Source organism: Zalophus californianus, chromosome 15, assembly GCF_009762305.2.
Source record: "Zalophus californianus isolate mZalCal1 chromosome 15, mZalCal1.pri.v2, whole genome shotgun sequence".
Classification (NCBI taxonomy): Eukaryota; Metazoa; Chordata; class Mammalia; order Carnivora; family Otariidae; genus Zalophus; species Zalophus californianus.
The window spans coordinates 16,440,259-16,459,709 of record NC_045609.1 but is presented as its reverse complement, the minus strand read 5'-3'; the positions used below and the strand labels follow the sequence as shown (position 1 = coordinate 16,459,709).

The following is a 19,451-nucleotide window of genomic DNA, read 5'->3' as shown; positions in this document are numbered from 1 at the left end:
TATTAAAGCAATACATGATCATTGTAAAAACATTTAGCAAGTTCAGAAATACAAATAAAAGGAAAAAAATCGTCTTTCTTTTCATGGCAAGCTATGGCCACAGTTATTATTTTGGTGTATATCCTTTCTGACATTTTTCCTTGTGCTGCTGAGTGGCTTTTCCTCTCTTGTCCTTTCTTTTGGGTTCTCTGCATTGTAGCTATTTGGAAATGATCCCAAGAATGTTCCTCCTTCTTGGGTAAAGGCTTTCAACTCCTATCTCCTAATAAGCAGCTGGAAAGTTGGGTGGATCTCTCTTCCTAATAGAATCAGGATAGATGATGGGAGGAGCTATTGCTGTTGGTGGAGGAGGAAGAGGAGGTGGTGGGACGGATGTTGCAAGTGGTAGAGCGGATGGTGGGGCACGTTCTATGGCACTTAAAAAGGAGACGGTTGACAGTTGCCAGTGGAGAGTCAGCCACCCCCGATTTGGAACAATGAACACGGACCACATGTATACATTGATCTGGTTTCCCACAGTACCTATGGAAGCATACTTTAGAGACTGTGTTCCCAGTTCTAAAAATATGAAGCCTTTAAAAAAAGTAACCAAAATTCAGTTGGTCAGTTACTTCCCTAGGACATTTGGTGATGAAGGAAAGAAACATTTTCTATGATTTTAGTTTTAGGAGTTGAGGCAGAGAGTATTTTGGAGTGATCCATAACTAGCCATCCTTTCAGAAACTCATGATCCTGAGGAATTTTGTATGTTTTCTGATGTGTGTGAATACTGCAATTTAAGCCTTGTTTTCAAGCCTGTTGACAGTGAGTGTGTGCACACTCATACACACTCACTTATACATACACACTCAGCCTGCTGATCGTATGACACACCCCAGACCTGGAACTTTGATTACTTTTGTTATATCAATCACGCACACTTTATTTTGCTTAGTCAATTCTTGCTGGGGAAGAATAGATGCTTCAAAACAAATATTTGACTGAAATATTTCAGAGCAAATCAACAAGTATGTATTAAGAACAAGGTGACAGGCTAATCACTTAGCCTGTCACCTTGTTCTTACTGAGTAGGTAAGTATCCGCAGTTAAATTATTGCTTGTCTTCCAAAATTTTTCTATCTCCCCCAAATGTTTGCTTTTCCTTTTATCCCACAGCCAACGTGATTTCTCAGTCTTCCTTCCTCACATTGGTTGGCTTAAAATACAACATTTCTAGAAATCCTCTTTGGTGTATACCGAAAAGATCAATGACCCAGGGAAACCAGGCTTACCTTAAGCAGTTTAGCATTAAGAATTTGAGAAACCAAATCTCTATTTTTATACAGAAATCAAAGGGTAGAATAGGGAAGCTGTAGGCTACTTAAAAAATGTAGCACTTTTCTAAATAATAAATACCTCAAGATCTTACAGCTGATTTTGTAAGAAAAGAAATTGAAAGAAAGTCACCCACATGGGCGCCTGGGTGGCTGAGTCTTTAAGCATCTGCCTTCGGCTCAGGTCATGATCCCAGGGTCCTGGGATCGAGCCCCGCGTTGGGCTCCCTGCTCAGCGGGAAGCCTGCTTCTCCCTCTCCCACTCCCCCTGCTTGTGTTCCCTCTCTCGCTGTGTCTCTCTCTGTCAGATAAATAAATAGAATCTTAAAAAAAAAAGTCACCCACAGTCACACTGACTGATGGGCAAGACTCTTAGTCCCGCCCAACTTTTTTTTTTAAAACATATTGGTAATAGTAAAAGTACAGATCATATCTACATATGATTTTGTATTTTGTTTTTCTCTTGTAATGTGAAAGTATTTCCCCATAGTTTTTCTAACTGATTTTTGACTTGCTACATACCATTCCCTGAGTCGATAGGCACTTATTTATTTAACCATGTCCCTTAAATTGGATCTGAGGCTCCTTTCCTCTTTTGCCAGTGTGTTCGTTTGTTTTAGCTACTGACAGCTTCCCGTGAGAAAGAGGAGGATGAAGCGGCCAATGAGTTGACAGAATCGTTTGCAGCCGTATCGTGCATTTGGGTGTGTCTTTCAGGGTATGGTGCACACTATAGGATGTGATCTGGCCCAAAGGACACAGCGGTTAAGAACACAGGTTTTGGAGTCAGCAGATGTTGGCTTTATTTCTGGATCTACAGAGCTATGTGACTAATAGAAAAATTTCGTGAACTTTCCACGAGCCTCAGTCTTTTGATCTGCTAAGTGGGAGCAACCCTGTCTCCCTCATGACATCATGGCGAGGATGAAATGATTGGTGCTTGGTACATAGCAGTGCTCATAAGATGGTTGCTGTTCTTCTATGTCTCCACTATTCCTCATCTAAGTAGACACAGTCATTTATTTACTCAGCATTTACCCAGCACCTGTTGTGTGCCTAGCACTGAACTCCAGATATTGGCGAGGCAGAGATGAATGAGGCTCAGGTCCTGCTCTGTGGGGCCCCTGGTCTCCAGGAACCCAGACAGATGAATAGACAGGCAAGGCCCCCGGGTGACTAGGGAAGCTCTAGGAGCAGGTACTGCTTCAAGGATGGCTCCTGGGAAATATAACAGAAAAAGCCCAGAGTTTGGCACACACAAGATCGAAGTTCAGATTCTGATTTTGCTGCTCACTCATTCTGAGGCCTTGGGCACCTTACTTCAGTTCTCTGCAATTTAGTTTCTGCATTTGTATTCCTGCTCTACAAGTTGCTTTGAGGCTCAGAAATAATGTATACATAGTGCGCGGCGTGCAACAGATGCGTGAAAGTGATTATGCCTGACATCTTCAGTGCCCTAACAATGGCTGATTTTTATGATAATGAATCCGACGAAGTCCAGCGTCGTGAAATGTCAGAGACTGGCTCGGTTGTGCTCAGGTTAGTCTGAAATACGTTTTATTACAGTCGAATCCTTTGTAAGCTGGTCATCTGCACAGGATGTGTATGGTAATGTGGAAATATTAGAATATTCGACTCTCAATGAATAGCATTTCTTGGCCATTATGTAAAAGCCAAAGAAAATGACTTATGAAGACACTGATTGCTTCTTTGCTTTGAAGAGCCTCCTCAGAATGCAGAATGTCCGCACAGCCAAGAATATGGCTCACACCATATATTCTGTCATCCCTCAGATGGAGCAGGGCAGCAGAAGTTGAATCTGTTTAGCAGGATGTCTTTATGTGTGAAGATTTCTTGCTGCTCTGTGAATGCTTATTTGCTTACTTATTCATAGATGTAGAAAGTACTTTTCTTTCATTCTGTTTCCAAATTATAGCCCCAAAGTAACAGGCATTTAGTACTGATATGCTAAGAAAGACAGATGAACACTGACCCTCAGTTAAACATTAATAAATATGTTGTAGTGGCATCAAAAAATGCATTTAGGGCGCCTGGGTGGCTCAGTTGGTGGGGCGACTGCCTTTGGCTCGGGTCATGATCCCGGAGTCTTGGGATCGAGTCCCGTATTGGGCTCCCTGCTTGGCGGGGAGTCTGCTTCTCCCTCTCACCCTAACCCCTCTTGTGCTCTCTCTCTCTCTCTCTGTCTCAAATAACAAAATAAAATCTTTAAAAAATGCATTTACTTGGTCCAAAAATGGAATGAGATGATGCTTAGCATTTTTATTGCAGAGGTCCTACAAGTAAGGCATGTTAGATCCATAAATTAAATACATTGTATCAATTAGGACCTATTATTTAATGTATCATTTTGCTTAGCATTTGATAATGTCTTCTGTGGTTAACTTTAAGTTTGTTTGTTTTTACTATTCAGCTGTATTTACAAGATGCCACCAAAATTTCTATTATTGCTGTTCTATCAGTCAGATGGTCACTGGACCACATTTATTCAGCACCTGCGGTGTGCAGCACTCTCTACAATTCTGGCTTTAAATCCTGAGCTACAAACTGAAATCAGATGAACAATGTCTACAGAAAGCTTGCAGAGGTTTAAAAGAACGAAAAAACCAGGAAAGTGAGTTATGTTTCCTCAACCAGTGGGCCAGATAGAATGATAGGAGAGATTTTCTTAAACACACAGCAGGATTCATATAAATAAAGGGATGTAATAGTCATAAATACAGCATTTAATAATGCTGTGGTTATCTATTTATCTGTACATATTTTAATAAAGATTGACTGATTTTTGAGAGAGAGAGAGAGAGAGCACATGAGCTGGGGAGGGGCAGAAGTAGAGGAAGAGAGAATCTTAAGCGGACTCCCTGCTGATGCGGAGCCCGGCGCAGGGCTCGATCTCACGACCCTGAGACCATGACCCAAGCCAAAACCAAGAGTCAGACACCGAACCAATTGAGCCATCCAGGCACCCCTATATTTTTTAAATAATAATTAAAAAATAAATATTTAAGGGGCACCTGGGTGGCTCAGTCGTTAAGGGTCTGCCTTCGGCTCAGGTCATGATCCCAGGGTCCTGGGATCAAGTCCCACATCGGGCTCCCTGGTCAGCGGGAAGCCTGCTTCTCCCTCTCCCACCCCCCCTGCTTGTGTTCCCTCTCTCGCTGTCTCTCTCTCTCCGTCAAATAAATAAAAATTAAAAAAAATATTTAAAAAATTAAAAAATTATTAAAAATACAAATTTAAAAATAATAAAATAATTTTCCACGTATAGAAAAGTTGTGAGTCTGGTACAAAGAAGTCCAATATCTCCCTCGCTCTGATTCCCCAACTGGATACTACATAGCCATTGTCACTCTCCTCTTTCTAACCGCTGAGAGTAAGCTGCAGACATAATGCCTATCAGCCCTGCATACCCGCTTGGCTATTTCCCCAAACAAGGACAACCACAGGCCACCGACCGGCAACACTAACACACTGCTCTTATCTGGTTACAGACCCCATGCGCATTTCACCAACGATGCCACCATTGTTCCTTTCTTCTTTCTGGTTCAGGAAAGGTTCACACATTGCATGCAGTTATGTCTCTTTAGTTTCCTCCTATTTGGAATGATTCTCAACACTCAAGTCTTTTCTGTCCTTGGAAGTTGTAAGGAGTGCAGACCTTTCATTTTGTCAGATGACCTTCAACCTGGGTCCACTGATGTCTCCTCATGACGAGCTTCAGGTCATGCAGCCCTGACAAGAATGTCATGGAAATGAAACTGTGTACCTCTTGGTGTATCTCGCTCAGTGTCACGCAAGGTAGACCCGTCATGCCACCGCTGCTGATGGTAGCCTTGACCATCTGGTTGTATTGGTGCTTTCCCAGTCTCTCCACCACAAAATTACCGTTTGTCCTTTGGAAATGGATTAGTATCTTCTGGGGAGATATTCTAAGATTACACTGAACCTCACCAAACCTCCATTCCTTTTTTTTTCTTCAAATTTTTATTTAAATTCTAGTCAGTTAACATATAGTGTAATATTGGTTTCAGGAGTAGAATTTAGTGATCCACACTTACATACAACACCCAGTGCTCATCACAAGTGCCTTCATTAATCCCCATAATTCCATTTAACGCATCCCCCGCCCACCTCCCTCTGTTCCTTTTTATTAGTTGGCATTTTATTAGCATGGATGTATGGGTTCCTATTCTATTCAGTGGGTTATACTTAATTAATAGTATTACTTATTTGATTTTCAAATGATCCCAGATTGCACCTATGGGAGCCCCTTATATTTTATAGACTCTTGTATTCTATGGACATGTCTCCATCAGTCCTTGAGCACATCTTAATTTTCTGTACAAGATATTCAGAGTCTGGCCCTCAGGCCTACAATCAGCCATTTCTCCAAAGGGCTCTGATTCCTTTCACAGAGGATGGTGTTTGGAAATCAGATCTGTGCGCTTAGTGTTCGGAAATCAGGACCTGTGTGCTCAGTATGCTCGTTGCTACTGGGGATCATTGCTTCTAGGCTTTCTTGGTGGGTAGAGACAGAAAATATATGTAGCTGCAAACACACACATCTATAACTCTTTCCATCTCTATCTGTGAGTATCTGTATTAAAAACCATTAGATCATACGAGTACTTCCAATTCCAATACAACATAGCCAGTGCTTTCTGCCCTTACTCCTTTCCATCATTTTACGTATATTCTCCAGTGCTAAGAACCTGGCTCTTTCCATCCTCCGTATATTTACTTACTTGTTCCATCAGTTTCTTTCTTTCTCAGTGTAACCTATCTCCTGTGCTCCTGGTGGTCTCCCCGCTGCTCCCCCTTTCCCTTCAGTGTCCCTCGTCCTCAGGTACAGCTGGGCACCCTACCAAGCATACCACTGCCTGCCTCTTTGTGGCTTCCCCGGGGCCCCTTGGCCCCCTGCACCCTGGGTGCTGGTGGGCACACCACCTTTGTGCTCCTTTACGGCCCCCTTCTACCAATGGGGCAGGTTCCTGCCACCTTTTCTGCACAGGAAGATAAGAAAAGACCTGTTTATAATTCTCACCCCTGTCCCCAGTCACTGAGTTCCTTAAGAGCCAGGAGTGTGTCTTGCTCATCTTTGTAGCCCTACAGCCTAGGAATATTGAGCTATCAGAAGTGTTTGTTAATTGAGTGAATACATGAAATAATAAATAAGCATGGCATTTAGGAGGTGAAAAATACTATTTTCAAACATTTCCAAACACTCCTTTCCCCCAGAGGAAACATTTTTCCACGCCACCCATATTAATGGAGAAAGTGGGCCACTCTGGCTGAAGCTTCTCCCTATTCTCCCTTTGAGGCGTGCGTGGACTGAATGTTTGTGCCCCCCCAAAGCCATATGTTGAAGACTAATCCCAATGGGATGGTGTTAGGAGGTCGGCAAATGATTAGGTCATGAGAGTGGAGCTGCCATGAGTGGGACTCGTGCCCTTATAAGAAGAGACCAGCTCACCCTCTGTTTGTCCCATGAGGACCTAGCAAGAAGTTGGCCATCTGCCACCTGAAGGCGGGCTCTCCCCAGAACGCGGCCATGCTGGCTCTGTGATCTCAGCTTCCAGCCCCCATAGTGTGAGAAACAAATGTTTACCGGGTAAGCGCCCAGTGTGTGGTACTCTGTTCCAGCAGCCTGAGCCGACGAAGACGTGCTCGGCACGGTTCCGGGGACACAGCCAGTGTCTCTGCATTCCTTGGTCCGTTCACTCATCCATTGGCTTGTACACGGCTGAGCGCCAGACAGGGTGCTCTGCTGGCCCCTGGAGGAATGCGGGTTTTTAGGCAGGGAGGTGACTGGTCCTGCAGAAGTGAGGGTGATGTGGCCTGGCTGGAAGCGGTAGAAATGGGGAAGGAGGCAGGAGTGTGGCGGACGCCAGCAGGATGTGAAGGCATGGGAGGTGACGGGTCCAAGAACCCAAAGCCATAGGCCTGGCCGGCGGGGACCTGCTCAGCGCCTGAGGCAGGTAGAGTAAAATCTTGCAAGGTAGTCTGTGGGTTTCATTTTAGATGTGATGAGTTTTTCATCTTTATGCTCATTTAGTGGCTAATGAAAACGATGTAAAGTGGCTCAAGAAAACTCACCCAAAAGAAACACCATGAGGGGACCTAACTTGAGTTTAGCCAGACACTTTTTGGTGTGTGCTCACTCTGAGCCAGGCAGCGGTCCCATGTGGTTTGCACAGTGACAAGCATGGTGACACGGTCCTTCTCTCATGGACACAGGAGGCCCCGCACGAGGGGAAGCAAGTGTGAGGCTCTCATGTGGGTAGAAGTCTGGGTGTGCTGAGGTGGCATGGAGACCAGGGAGCCCTCCTGAGGGTGCTGAGATCTAAGTGGGGAACAGGGCTTGCCTGGGCTGCTGTGGGGAAGGGTGTTTCTGGCAGAAGGAACAGCAGATTCCCCAGCTCAGCTCACAGCCACCTTGTCCTGGTTGTTCGGGCCACAAACACTGGGTCACTTGGACCTCTGTCTTCTTCCATTCCTGGTGTCCCATCTGTCAGAGAATATCCAAAACCCTGGCACCTCCCACCATCCTGTTTCCCTTGTAGGTCCAGGGAACTGCAAGAATCATTGCCACTGGTCTCGGGCCTTCTGCTCTCGATGGTCTCTTCCCAGGGGAGTCCCTGGCTTATCCTGTTAAACAAGAGTCTGTTGTGTCACTCCACTGCTCAAAACCCTCCAGGGGCTCCCCTCTCCCTCCAGGTCAACAGACGGTCCTTAGTGACGATCAAGCCTACCCCAGCCCCCTCTCCCCTTTGCTTGCTGCCTCAGGGCCTTTGCCCTGGCTGGGATCTCCCTCTGCCTGCAATATCGAATTAGTGAATAGGGGTAGACTTTGGGGGAATGAGTAGAAAGCACCCTCACGCTGGGCAGAGGTGATGCCAGCATGTGAGGTGGAACCCCAGGTGGCTGATAGCCATTTGAGAAGCCAGGGTAGGTAGCCATTTAGTTTGGGGACAATAAGCTCTTGAATGCGTGGTGACTGTTCTGATGCACCTTTCCAGTCATAATATGAGAATAACTTTTGATGTCACCCTTTCAAAGGTGAATGGCAATGCAGAGCACAGCGAGTCACAAATATTTACTGGGATAATTTATATTTGCCTTTGAAACTCATTGTGAGTGTGGTGTTCGGCAGCCAATTTACCATTTCCGGGGTTTGGTTTGGCTTGATGGACTTGCAGTATCCGAGGGCTTTTCACTGGGCAGTGGGAGAATCCGGCTGGGAGCAGAGGGAGGTCAGGCTGGTGTCTAGCGGCCTTGCCAACATTCCAAGGCCACGACCTCATGGCACTGCTAACAATAGCCAACCCTTTGGACACGTGCTAGGTGTGGGCCCGGCACTAAATGCTTTGCCATAGATGATCTCATTTAATCCTCAGGAAACCTTGGGACGTAGATATTATTATTAGCCCTGAATCCACAGATTAACAAACTGAAACGTAGGAAGGTTAAGTAGCTGGAAGGTCAGCTAGGAATGGCAGGGCGGAGCTGTAGACGCGGGCTTTGTCCTCATTCCTGCATAATAGTGTCTCGACACAGCTTCACCACCACGTTACGGCAGCATGAAGATGTCATTCTAAAGCATGTAACGCAAGAAACTTACTGCTTTTCACGGCAGTTTTGATTTTATATAGCACAGATTAAGTAAATAACCAAGTAATAAAATTAATTGATTAATTAAAATTGAAAAAAATAATTAAAATGAAATAAAATAAAATTTTTTAAAAAAATGTTTGAAGCCTGGTGTTAGGGAATAGGTGTGTTTTGGCCTTATTCTGGAAGAACTGCCAGGCCAGACTGTACTGTGTGTTGTAGGTGTGGTGTCTGGATTAGCGCCAGCTGTCGCTTTGAAGAAGGTGGCTCAGACTGAGAGCCCTTGGCCCTCATCTGTGACTTGGTCTTGAAGTCAGTAAATGAACCTTTCTGGTGCCGTTAGAATGAATCCTTGGCAAATTCTCTTGGCAATTCCTGGCTGTTGGTACCAATGAATATGGCAAGTTAATGGAGAGGATGTTTGCTGCCCACCACACCTGAGGCCTGCCTTTCCTCCACGCAGGTGTGTACCTTGGGAGGGGGCCAGCAGGAGACAAGTGTCGTGTCGAGGGGTGCGCTGTGATTAGCGTTGACCTCTGCTGGTATACAACAAAAAGTTTTGTCCAAAGCATTTTAAAAATAATAAGCTTCTTGGGGCGCCTGGTGGCTCAGGCGGTTAAGCATCTGACTCTTGATTTCAGCTCAGGGCATGATCTCAGGGTCCTGAGATTGAGCCCTGCGTCCGGCTCTGTGTTCAGCAGGGAGTCTGCTTGAGATTCTTTCTCTCTTTCTCTCTCCCTCTGCTCCCCTCTCCTTCTCTCGTGTGCCCTCTCTCCCTCTCAAATAAATAAATTAATCTTTTTAAAAAAACAAGCTTGTTGGAAACAGTGTTTTAATTTAAAATTGGGTCTTATATATATTTTTTATAACTTTTTTTTTAAATTATGTTATGTTAGTCACCATGGTTTACTTGGAAAATGGCCTGTAGGGCACGGAAACATACAGACATTTTCTTTTTTTTTTTTAAATTTTTTTATTGTTATGTTAATCACCATATATTACATCATTAGTTTTTGGTGCAGTGTTCCATGATTCATTGTTTGTTCATAACACCCAGTGCTCCATGCAGAACGTGCCCTCCTCAATACCCATCACCAGGCTAACCCATCCCCCTACCCCCCCTCCCCTCTAGAACCCTCAGTTTGTTTTTCAGAGTCCATCATCTCTCATGGTTCGTCTCCCCCTCTGACATACTCCCCTTTTCTTCCTCTCCTGTTATCTTCTTCTTTTTCTTTTTTCTTAAAATATGTTGCGTTATTTGTTTCAGAAGTACAGAACTGTGATTCAACAGTCTTGCACAATTCACAGCGCTCACCGTAGCACATACCCTCCCCAATGTCTATCACCCAGCCACCCCATCCCTCCCACCCCCAACCACTCCAGCAACACTCAGTTTCTTTCCTGAGATTAAGAATTCCTCATATCAGTGAGGTCATATGATACATGTCTTTCTCTGATTGACTTATTTCACTCAGCATAACACCCTCCAGTTCCATCCACGTCGTTGCAAATGGCAAGATCTCATTCCTTTTGATGGCTGCATAATATTCCATTGTGTGTATATACCACATCTTCTTTATCCATTCATCTGTCGATGGGCATCTTGGCTCTTTCCACAGTTTGGCTATGGTGGACATTGCTGCTATAAACATTGGGGTACACGTACCCCTTCGGGTCCCTACATTTGTATCTTTGTGGTAAATACCCAGTAGTGTAATTGCTGGATCAAACGGTAGCTCTAATTTCAACTATTTGAGGAACCTCCATACTGTTTTCCAGAGGGGTTGCACCAGCTTGCATTCCCACCAACAATGTAGGAGGGTTCCCCTTTCTCCACATCCCCGCCAACATCTGTCGTTCCCTGACTTGTTAATTTTAGCCATTCTGACGGGTGTGAGGTGGTATCTCATTGAGGTTTTGATTTGGATTTCCCTGATGCCGAGCGATGTTGAGCACTTTTTCATGTGCCTGTTGGCCATTTGGATGTCTTCTTTGGAGAAATGTCTGTTCATGTCTTCTGCCCATTTCTTGATTGGATTATTTGTTCTTTGGGTGTTGAGTTTGATAAGTTCTTTATAGATTTTGGATACTAGCCCTTTATCTGATAGGTCATTTGCAAATATTTCCTCCCATTCTGTCGGTTGTCTTTTGGTTTTGTGGACTGTTTCTTTTGCTGTGCAAAAGCTTTTTATCTTGATGAAATCCCAATAGTTCATTTTTGCCCTGGCTTCCCGTGCCTTTGGCGATGTTTCTAGGAAGAAGTTGCTGCGGCTAAGGTCGAAAAGGTTGCTACCTGTGTTCTCCTTTAGGATTTTGATGGACTCCTGTCTCACGTTTAGGTCTTTCAACCATTTGGAGTCTATTTTTGTGTGTGGTGTAAGGAAGTGGTCCAGTTTCATTCTTCTGCATGGGGCTGTCCAATTTTCCCAACACCATTTGTTGAAGAGACTGTCTCTTTTCCATTGGACATTCTTTCCTGCTTTGTCAAAGATAAGTTGACCATAGAGTTGAGGGTCCATTTCTGGGCTCTCGATTCTGTTCCATTGATCGATGTGTCTGTGTTTGTGCCAGTACCATACTGTCTTGATGATGACAGCTTTGTAATAGAGCTGGAAGTCCGGAATTGTGATGCCGCCAGCTTTGCTTTTCTTTTTCAGTATTCCTCTGGCTATTCTGGGTCTCTTCTGGTTCCATACAAATTTTAGGATTATTTGTTCCATTTCTTTGAAAAAAGTGGATGGTATTTTGATGGGGATAGCATTGAATGTGTAGATTGCTCTAGGTAGCATTGACATCTTCACAATGTTGATTCTCCCAATCCATGAGCATGGAACGTTTTTCCATTTCTTTGTGTCTTCTTCAATTTCTTTCATGAGTATTTTATAGTTTTCTGAGTACAGATCCTTTGCCTCTTTGGTTAGATTTATTCCTAGGTATCTAATGGTTTTGGGTGCAATTGTAAATGGGATCGACTCCTTGATTTGTCTCTCTTCTGTCTTGTTGTTGGTGTCTAGGAATGCCACTGATTTCTGTGCATTGATTTTATATCCTGCTACTTTACTGAATTCCTGGATGAGTTCTAGCAGTTTTGGGGTGGAGTCTTTTGGGTTTTCCACATACAGTATCATATCATCTGCAAAGAGTGAGAGTTTGACTTCCTCTTTGCCGATTCGGATGCCTTTGATTTCTTTTTGTTGTCTAATTGCTGTGGCTAGGACTTCAAATACTATGTTGAATAGCAGTGGTGAGAGTGGACATCCCTGCCGCGTTCCTGACCTTAGGGGAAAAGCTCTCAGCCTTTCCCCATTGAGAATGATATTCGCTGTAGGTTTTTCATAGATGGCTTTTATGATATTGAGGTATGTACCCTCTATCCCTGTACTCTGAAGAGTTTTGATCAAGAAAGGATGCTGTACTTTGTCAAATGCTTTTTCTGCATCTATGGAGAGGATCATAGGATTCTTGTTCTTTCTTTTGTTAATGTATTGTATCACGTTGATTGATTTGCGGATGTTGAACCAGCCTTGCAGCCCAGGGATAAATCCCACTTGGTCGTGGTGAATAATCCTTTTAATGTACTGTTGGATCCTGTTGGCTAGTATTTTGGTGAGAATTTTTGCATCCATGTTCATCAAGGATATTGGTCTGTAATTCTCTTTTTTGATGGGGTCTTTGTCTGGTTTTGGGATCAAGGTAATGCTGGCCTCATAAAATGAGTTTGGAAGTTTCCCTTCCATTTCTATTTTTTGGAACAGTTTCAGGAGAATAGGTATTAATTCTTCTTGAAATGTCTGATAGAATTCCCCTGGGAAGCCATCTGGCCCTGGGCTTTTGTTTCTTGGGAGTACAGACATTTTCTAACCATGGCGCACACAGAGGATAACGTTTGCATTGCATGCCAGGGTAAGCCGTAGGTGCTCATGGCCAGGGTGGCTGCCTGGGACCCTGGGGCCCATCTACTATCCAAGGGTGGAGCCCATTGAAGTTTCTGCCCCGTCACCTGGCACAGACCAGCAGGAGGGAAGATCTGATGGTTGGTATTTTTAAATCCAGTCCTTATATTTCTGCAAAAATGGCTTTATGGGAGACTTTCCCATCCTTTAGGTGTTTGGTTATGAAGGTAAGTTCTTATTTGAGGAATTCTAATCTCCAAAGTTTACTTTTTTAGAGAAAAAGTGTTTTACAGTGATTCTGTATTTGTACCTTGTCCTAGGGAAACTAAAGGTCATTAAAAAAATAATAGGACCCCTACTTTATAACAGAGGTGGATATGTGGTCATCTGTAACATAGAATTGGAACATCGCTTTTATGGCTTTAATAATTATAATGATAGGCAGTTTCTAAGGAAGTGTCCTTAAAGTCCAAGCTTGGGCACTGACATTTTTCAGTTGAAGACATGAAACTCATCAAAATTAGTAAGTTTTCTCCCAAGCGAAGACCATGGTTTTAAAAATAATTAATATGTGTCCTCCTATGGGGTGATCATGATATAAATACATAAGTTGGACATTCTGATACAAGGAAGAACAAAAAGCAGGGAGACTGCCGTCATTAAAAAGAAGATTCTTCAAAGCACCGACTGAGAGATGAAGTTGCTGGCCATGAATGCAGGGGCTGTTGCGTTAGGTCATTAAGATGGACAATGGTTGGGGGTGGGGCTCTGGGACGCTGGGTTCCCTATTTTGAGTTTCATGGTCCTTGACTCCTCCCTCTCACGTTTTGGGTTTCCAGCTGAGGCACTGAGACACAGACTGGAAGAACTGGAGAAAGAGAAGAGCAGCTTGCACTTCCAGCTTCCTTCCAGGCAGCCGGCCCTCTGCAGCCTCCTGGGCCACCTGCACGCACAGGCCCAAGCCGCAGTGCGCCTCAGGGCCACTCAGCCGTGAGTACTTGGGATCGCCCCCACTTTCCTCTCCTGGCTCCCACATGGTGAAGAGCGGGGAGTGGCTTAGCTAGGGAGACCCTCAGCTGCTTTTTCCTGGGGAGCACCCTTTGGTTGGCTGGGCAGGTTGGGGGGGGGTTCCTTCCAGAGTGAGCGACTGGTGTGGGTCATGCTCCCATAAGAAGCCATTTCTGCTCATTGACGGGGAGAGGGCCTCCCCAAAGGTCTGGGTGCTGAGCTTCCCCTGGGAAGCCAATGCTCTCAGTGGTGGGGTGGGTTTGCTCTTGTCAGGAGCCGCTCGGTGAGCCTGTAAGTGGCCCCTACTGAAGGCCTGGAAACACACCCTCCTCCCGACCCTCCCTCCCAGCTCCTGACCAACCTTTGCTGTTTCTGCTACTCAGGGGTCCCCCGGGATTGGTGGCATGTAGGGCACAACTGCTCTTTCTAATGCAGTGACTCGCAGTCCTGGCTGCATGCTTGAATCACCTGGAGGGTTTCTAAATGTCCAGCTTCCGGCCACACCGACCAAGTCGGGCTCTCTGGGGGTGGATCCCAGGTGCTGGCATGTCTGAAAAGTCTGCGGACCACTGCTCCCATCCACCTGCTTGTTGCCTTTCTTCCGGATAAAGGCTTGCAAGGGAACATGTTTGTGACGCATGCTATCAGCCTAATCATAGTTCAGGCCTGCTTCTACTTGGGTATAAACATGGCTTACAGCAATTATATTTTATTTCCAACTTCCAGTGAGCCCTGGTAGTCACAAGATTGATTGTCTGGCTCACTCCTATTAAGTGTTCACGGCATCATTCATTCAGTCTCTCTTGGTGCCTCCCTACAGCCTGTCTTAACAGTGATGCCAATTATTTTCTCATATTCTTGCCCTGCAGTTTGCTGGTAGCACGTAGCCGAGTGCCTGGCCCCTGGCAGGTGCTTCCTTATCAACATTTGTTGAGTGAACTTTTACTGAGCTTCTTAAAGAGCAGTTGGATTGCACCTCCCTGTTTCTATTCATTTTTTCATCTGACATTGAGGTATCACCTCATTTCCTCTCTTTTTCTCGCATGAGGTCCTTCCCAACATGACTTTCTACTGGATTCTCTCTTTCTTTTGTTCTTTGGGGTTCTTTCTTGTCCTTCACTCCCGTCTTGGGTCATTGTCAGCATCTGCCAATGTATTGTGTGTCTTTATTTAACAACATTTGTATAACAGTTAGCAAGTGCTTTAGAAATTAACTACTTCTTTTCATTCTTATTGTGATAAAGTATATGTAACATACAAGTTACCATTTCCACCATTTTTAAACGTACAGGTCAGAAACATAAGTTCATCCACATCGTTGTGCCACCGTCACCACCGTCCATCTGTAGAACTCTTGTCATCTTCCCAAACCAAGACTGTGTCCTTACTAAACGTGAGCTCTCCACTCCCCAACCTGCCCCCAGCCCCAGGCCACCACCTTTCTATTTTCTGTCTCTCTGAATTTGACTCTTCTAGGGATCTCATGTAAGTGGAATCACACAATATTTGTCCTTATTTCACTGAGCAAAATGGCCTCAAGTTTCATTCATGTTGTGTCATGGGTCAGAATTTTCTTCCTTTGGAAGGCTGAGTACTGTTTCATTTCATTACTATTTCATTGTGAGGATGGACCACATTTTGCTTATCTAGTCTTCCTGCAATGGACTTTTAATCCTCAGGACAATTCTAGGAGGTAGAACTATTTTGTATCTGTATCTATATGGAGATCGACAGCATTGTCATCTGTATTTATATTTGTACTTGGCCCAGGAAAGGTCAAGGGGCTCATGCAGAACCCCTAGCAGATGGGTGCTGAGCCCGGACACAGGGCTGGCGGTCTGGCGTGGGTCCTGACTTGGAACTAGTTCGCTGAGCTGCCTAAGCCTGAGCTGGCAAAGGCTTTTCAATGATGGTGTCTTTAGCCTGCATGTGATTCGAGTGGAGATCGACGCTTTAGTTATGATCTTGGCTGAGTTTCTCATGGGACACGATGAACACAGTATCACCCATTCTCACTCAGGTTAGATTTAAAGGGCATTTTTCAATTCTTATTTTTCTCTGTATCATTGCATGGTCTGGAATTTCTAATCAATCAAATTCGTTCCTAAGACTCTCTCCCTCCTAGGCTTTCATGACTCACCCTTTCCCGGTCTTCTCGCCACCTTGGTGGCCGTTCTTCTCAACCGCTTGTCAGCAACTTTTCCTCTCCCCGTCTCCTTGATACGGATGTTCCTCTGTCTTCTGTTCTACCCTATCCTGTCTTCTTACTTTATATATTCTCTTTCTGGGTGATCTCAAATACTCCCATGCTTCGGGTACCATTAACATACTCATTTTCCTCAAATTTATGTCCCTAGCCCTGATCCCTATCCAGAGTTCCAGTCTACCATTCGGCTTTTATTGAACATCTCCCTGACTTTGACTGAGTTTACTATCTCTTTATCGTTTTATCTTATCCTAAAAAATTTACTATATTTTTATCCTTGCCTTTACTAAATTTATCTTAAAACTATTTATTAGATTTGCTGTCCTTCTCCCCAATCAACCCCTTCTCCTATATCCCTGATCTCAGTGACTTATGTCATTGACCCAGTTATCTAGGTAGGAACTCTGAGACATACGTGGCCCCTCCTTTTGCTTTACCACCAATTTCATTGTTGATCCTACTGTCTAAACTTCTCTCATTCCCACTCACTTTGCTCACTCATGTCACTCAGAGTTTCTTTCTTTCTTTTTTTTTTTTTAGAGAGAGAGAGAGAGAGTGTGGCACAGGCACAAGTGTTGGGGAAGGGGCAGAGGGAGAGAGAGAGAATCTTAAGCAGGCTCCACGCTCAGCATGGAGCCCAATGTGGGGCTCGATCTTACAACCCTGGGATCGTGACCTGAGCTGAAATCACGAGTCAGATGCTCAGCCAACTGAGCCACCCGGGTGCCCTTCAGAGTTTCTAACCTGGATTATTGCAGTGGTCTCCTTGCTGGTGTTCCTGATTCTAGTATTATTCCCTGTCACTCACCCTCCACAGTGCCACAGACGGAAATATTGTGTCATGTCCAGTGGCTCTCAGCATCTTCAGGGTAAGATCCATGCTGATTACTTAGCATGACATTCAAAGCTTTTCCAGTCCAGCTTCTGCCCTGCTTCTCAGTAGCCCAGAATTTGACTAGCCATCACCAACACCTAGAGTCCACACACACTGAAGCATTAGAAGTCACCTACATGCTGTGAATGTTTCTGAATTCTATGATTTTGTACATGCCCCACCATGACCACCTCTTGCTCATTCTTCGAGACTCAGCTCAGCTACCATCCTTGTGAAGCCTTGTCCTGAAGTCGCACTATCTCCCCTCGAATTACTGGAGCACCTTCAATTACCTCACCCCTGCCTTGGGTCTTAAATACACCTGTGTCCGTGATTATCAGTCTACTCTTCAGACTGTGAGCTCAAGGACAAGACTGTGTTTGTATTTATCTTTTTATTCCTTCCGGGAGACCAGAACACTGGCTGATCCCAAATAGGTATTCCATAAATATTCATTGAATGAATGAATATGATCATACATGCATGTATCTATATATAGGTTCACAAAGATATATATGAATATCTATTGAGAGAGAGAGAGAGAAAAAGAATCTTCACTCTAATGTGGTTCAGTTGCCCTAGAGAAAATGCTCCTTCAGCCTTTTTTTCTGACACCTTCAGCAAGAACTTTTATAGTATCTTTTTTTCATTTAATTTTTTATTGTTATGTTAATCACCATACATTACATCATTAGTTTTTGATGCAGTGTTCCATGATTCATTGTTTGTGCATAACACCCAGTGCTCCACGCAGAATGTGCCCTCTTTAATACCCATCACCAGACTGACCCAACCCTCCACCCCCCTCCCCTCTAGAACCCTCCGTTTGTTTTTCAGAGTCCATCGTCTCTCCTGGTTCGTCTCCCCCTCTGACTTCCTCCCCTTCATTCTTCCCCTCCTGCTATCTTCTTCTTTTTCTTTTTTCTTAACATATGTTGCATTATTTGTTTCAGAAGTACAGATCTGTGATTCAACAGTCTTGCACAATTCACAGGGCTCACCATAGCACATACCCTCCCCAATGCCTATCACCCAGCCAGCCCATCCCAACCACCCTCCACCACTCCAGCAACCCTCAGTTTGTTTCCTGAGATTAAGAATTCCTCCTATCAGTGAGGTCATGTGATACATGGCTTTCTCTGATTGACTTATTTCGCTCAGCATAACACCCTCCAGTTCCATCCACGTCTTTGCAAATGGCAAGAACGCATTCCTTTTGATGGCTGCATAATATTCCATTGTGTATATATACAACATCTTCTTCATCCATTCATCTGTCGATGGACATCTTGGCTCTTTCCACAGTTTGGCTATTGTGGTCATTGCTGCTATAAACATTGGGGTGCACGTACCCCTTTGGATCCCTACATTTCGATCTTTGTGGTAAATATCCAGTAGTGCAATTGCTGGATCGCATGGTAGCTCTATTTTCAACTGTTTGAGGAACCTCCATACTGTTTTCCAGAGGGGTTGCACCAGCTTGCATTCCCACCAACAGTGTAGGAGGGTTCCCCTTTCTCCGCATCCCCGCCAACATCTGTCGTTTCCTGACTTGTTAATTTTAGCCATTCTGACTCGTGTGAGGTGGTATCTGATTGAGGTTTTGATTTGGATTTCTCTGATGCCGAGCGATGTTGAGCACTTTTTCATGTGTCTGTTGGCCATTTGGATGTCTTCTTTGGAAAAATGTCTGTTCATGTCGTCTGCCCCTTTCTTGATTGGATTATTTGTTCTTTGGGTGTTGAGTTTGATAAGTTCTTTATAGATTTTGGATACTAGCCCTTTATCTGATAGGTCATTTGCAAATATTTCCTCCCATTCTGTCGGTTGTCTTTTGGTTTTGTGGACTGTTTCTTTTGCTGTGCAACAGTTTTTTATCTTGATGAAATCCCAAGAGTTCATTTTTGCCCTTGCTTCCCTTGCCTTTGGTGATGTTTCTAGGAAGAAGTTGCTGCGGCTGAGGTCGAAGAGGTTGCTGCCTGTGTTCTCCTCTAGGATTTTGATGGACTCCTGTCTCACGTTTAGGTCTTTCAACCATTTGGAGTCTGTTTTTGTGTGTGGTGTAAGGAAGTGGTCCAGTTTCATTCTTCTGCATGTGGCTGTCCAATTTTCCCAACACCATTTGTTGAAGAGACTGTCTTTTTTCCATTGGACATTCTTTCTTGCTTTGTTAAAGATTAGTTGGCCATAGAGTTGAGGGTCCATTTCTGGGCTCTCGATTCTGTTCCATTGATCTATGTGTCTGTGTTTGTGCCAGTACCATACTGTCTTGATGATGACAGCTTTGTAATAGAGCTGGAAGTCCGGAATTGTGATGCCGCCAGCTTTGCTTTTCTTTTCCAATATTCCTCTGGCTATTCGGGGTCTCTTCTGGTTCCATACAAATTTTAGGATTATTTGTTCCATTTCTTTGAAAAAAGTGGATGGTATTTTGATGGGGATTGCATTGAATGTGTAGATTGCTCTGGGTAGCATGGACATCTTCACAATGTTTGTTCATCCAATCCATGAGCATGGAACGTTTTTCC

General features: G+C 44.3%; 1 protein-coding gene across 1 annotated transcript in view; it reads left to right on the top strand.

The window, feature by feature from the left end:
• The window catches only part of DISC1 (DISC1 scaffold protein), a 393,796-nt gene that overhangs the window by 89,049 nt on the left and 285,296 nt on the right, over positions 1-19,451 (top strand). The window contains exon 4 of the mRNA XM_027596855.2: positions 13,675-13,825. Within this exon, the coding sequence (XP_027452656.2) occupies positions 13,675-13,825 (151 nt within the window). The remainder of the gene's footprint in view (positions 1-13,674; positions 13,826-19,451) is intronic.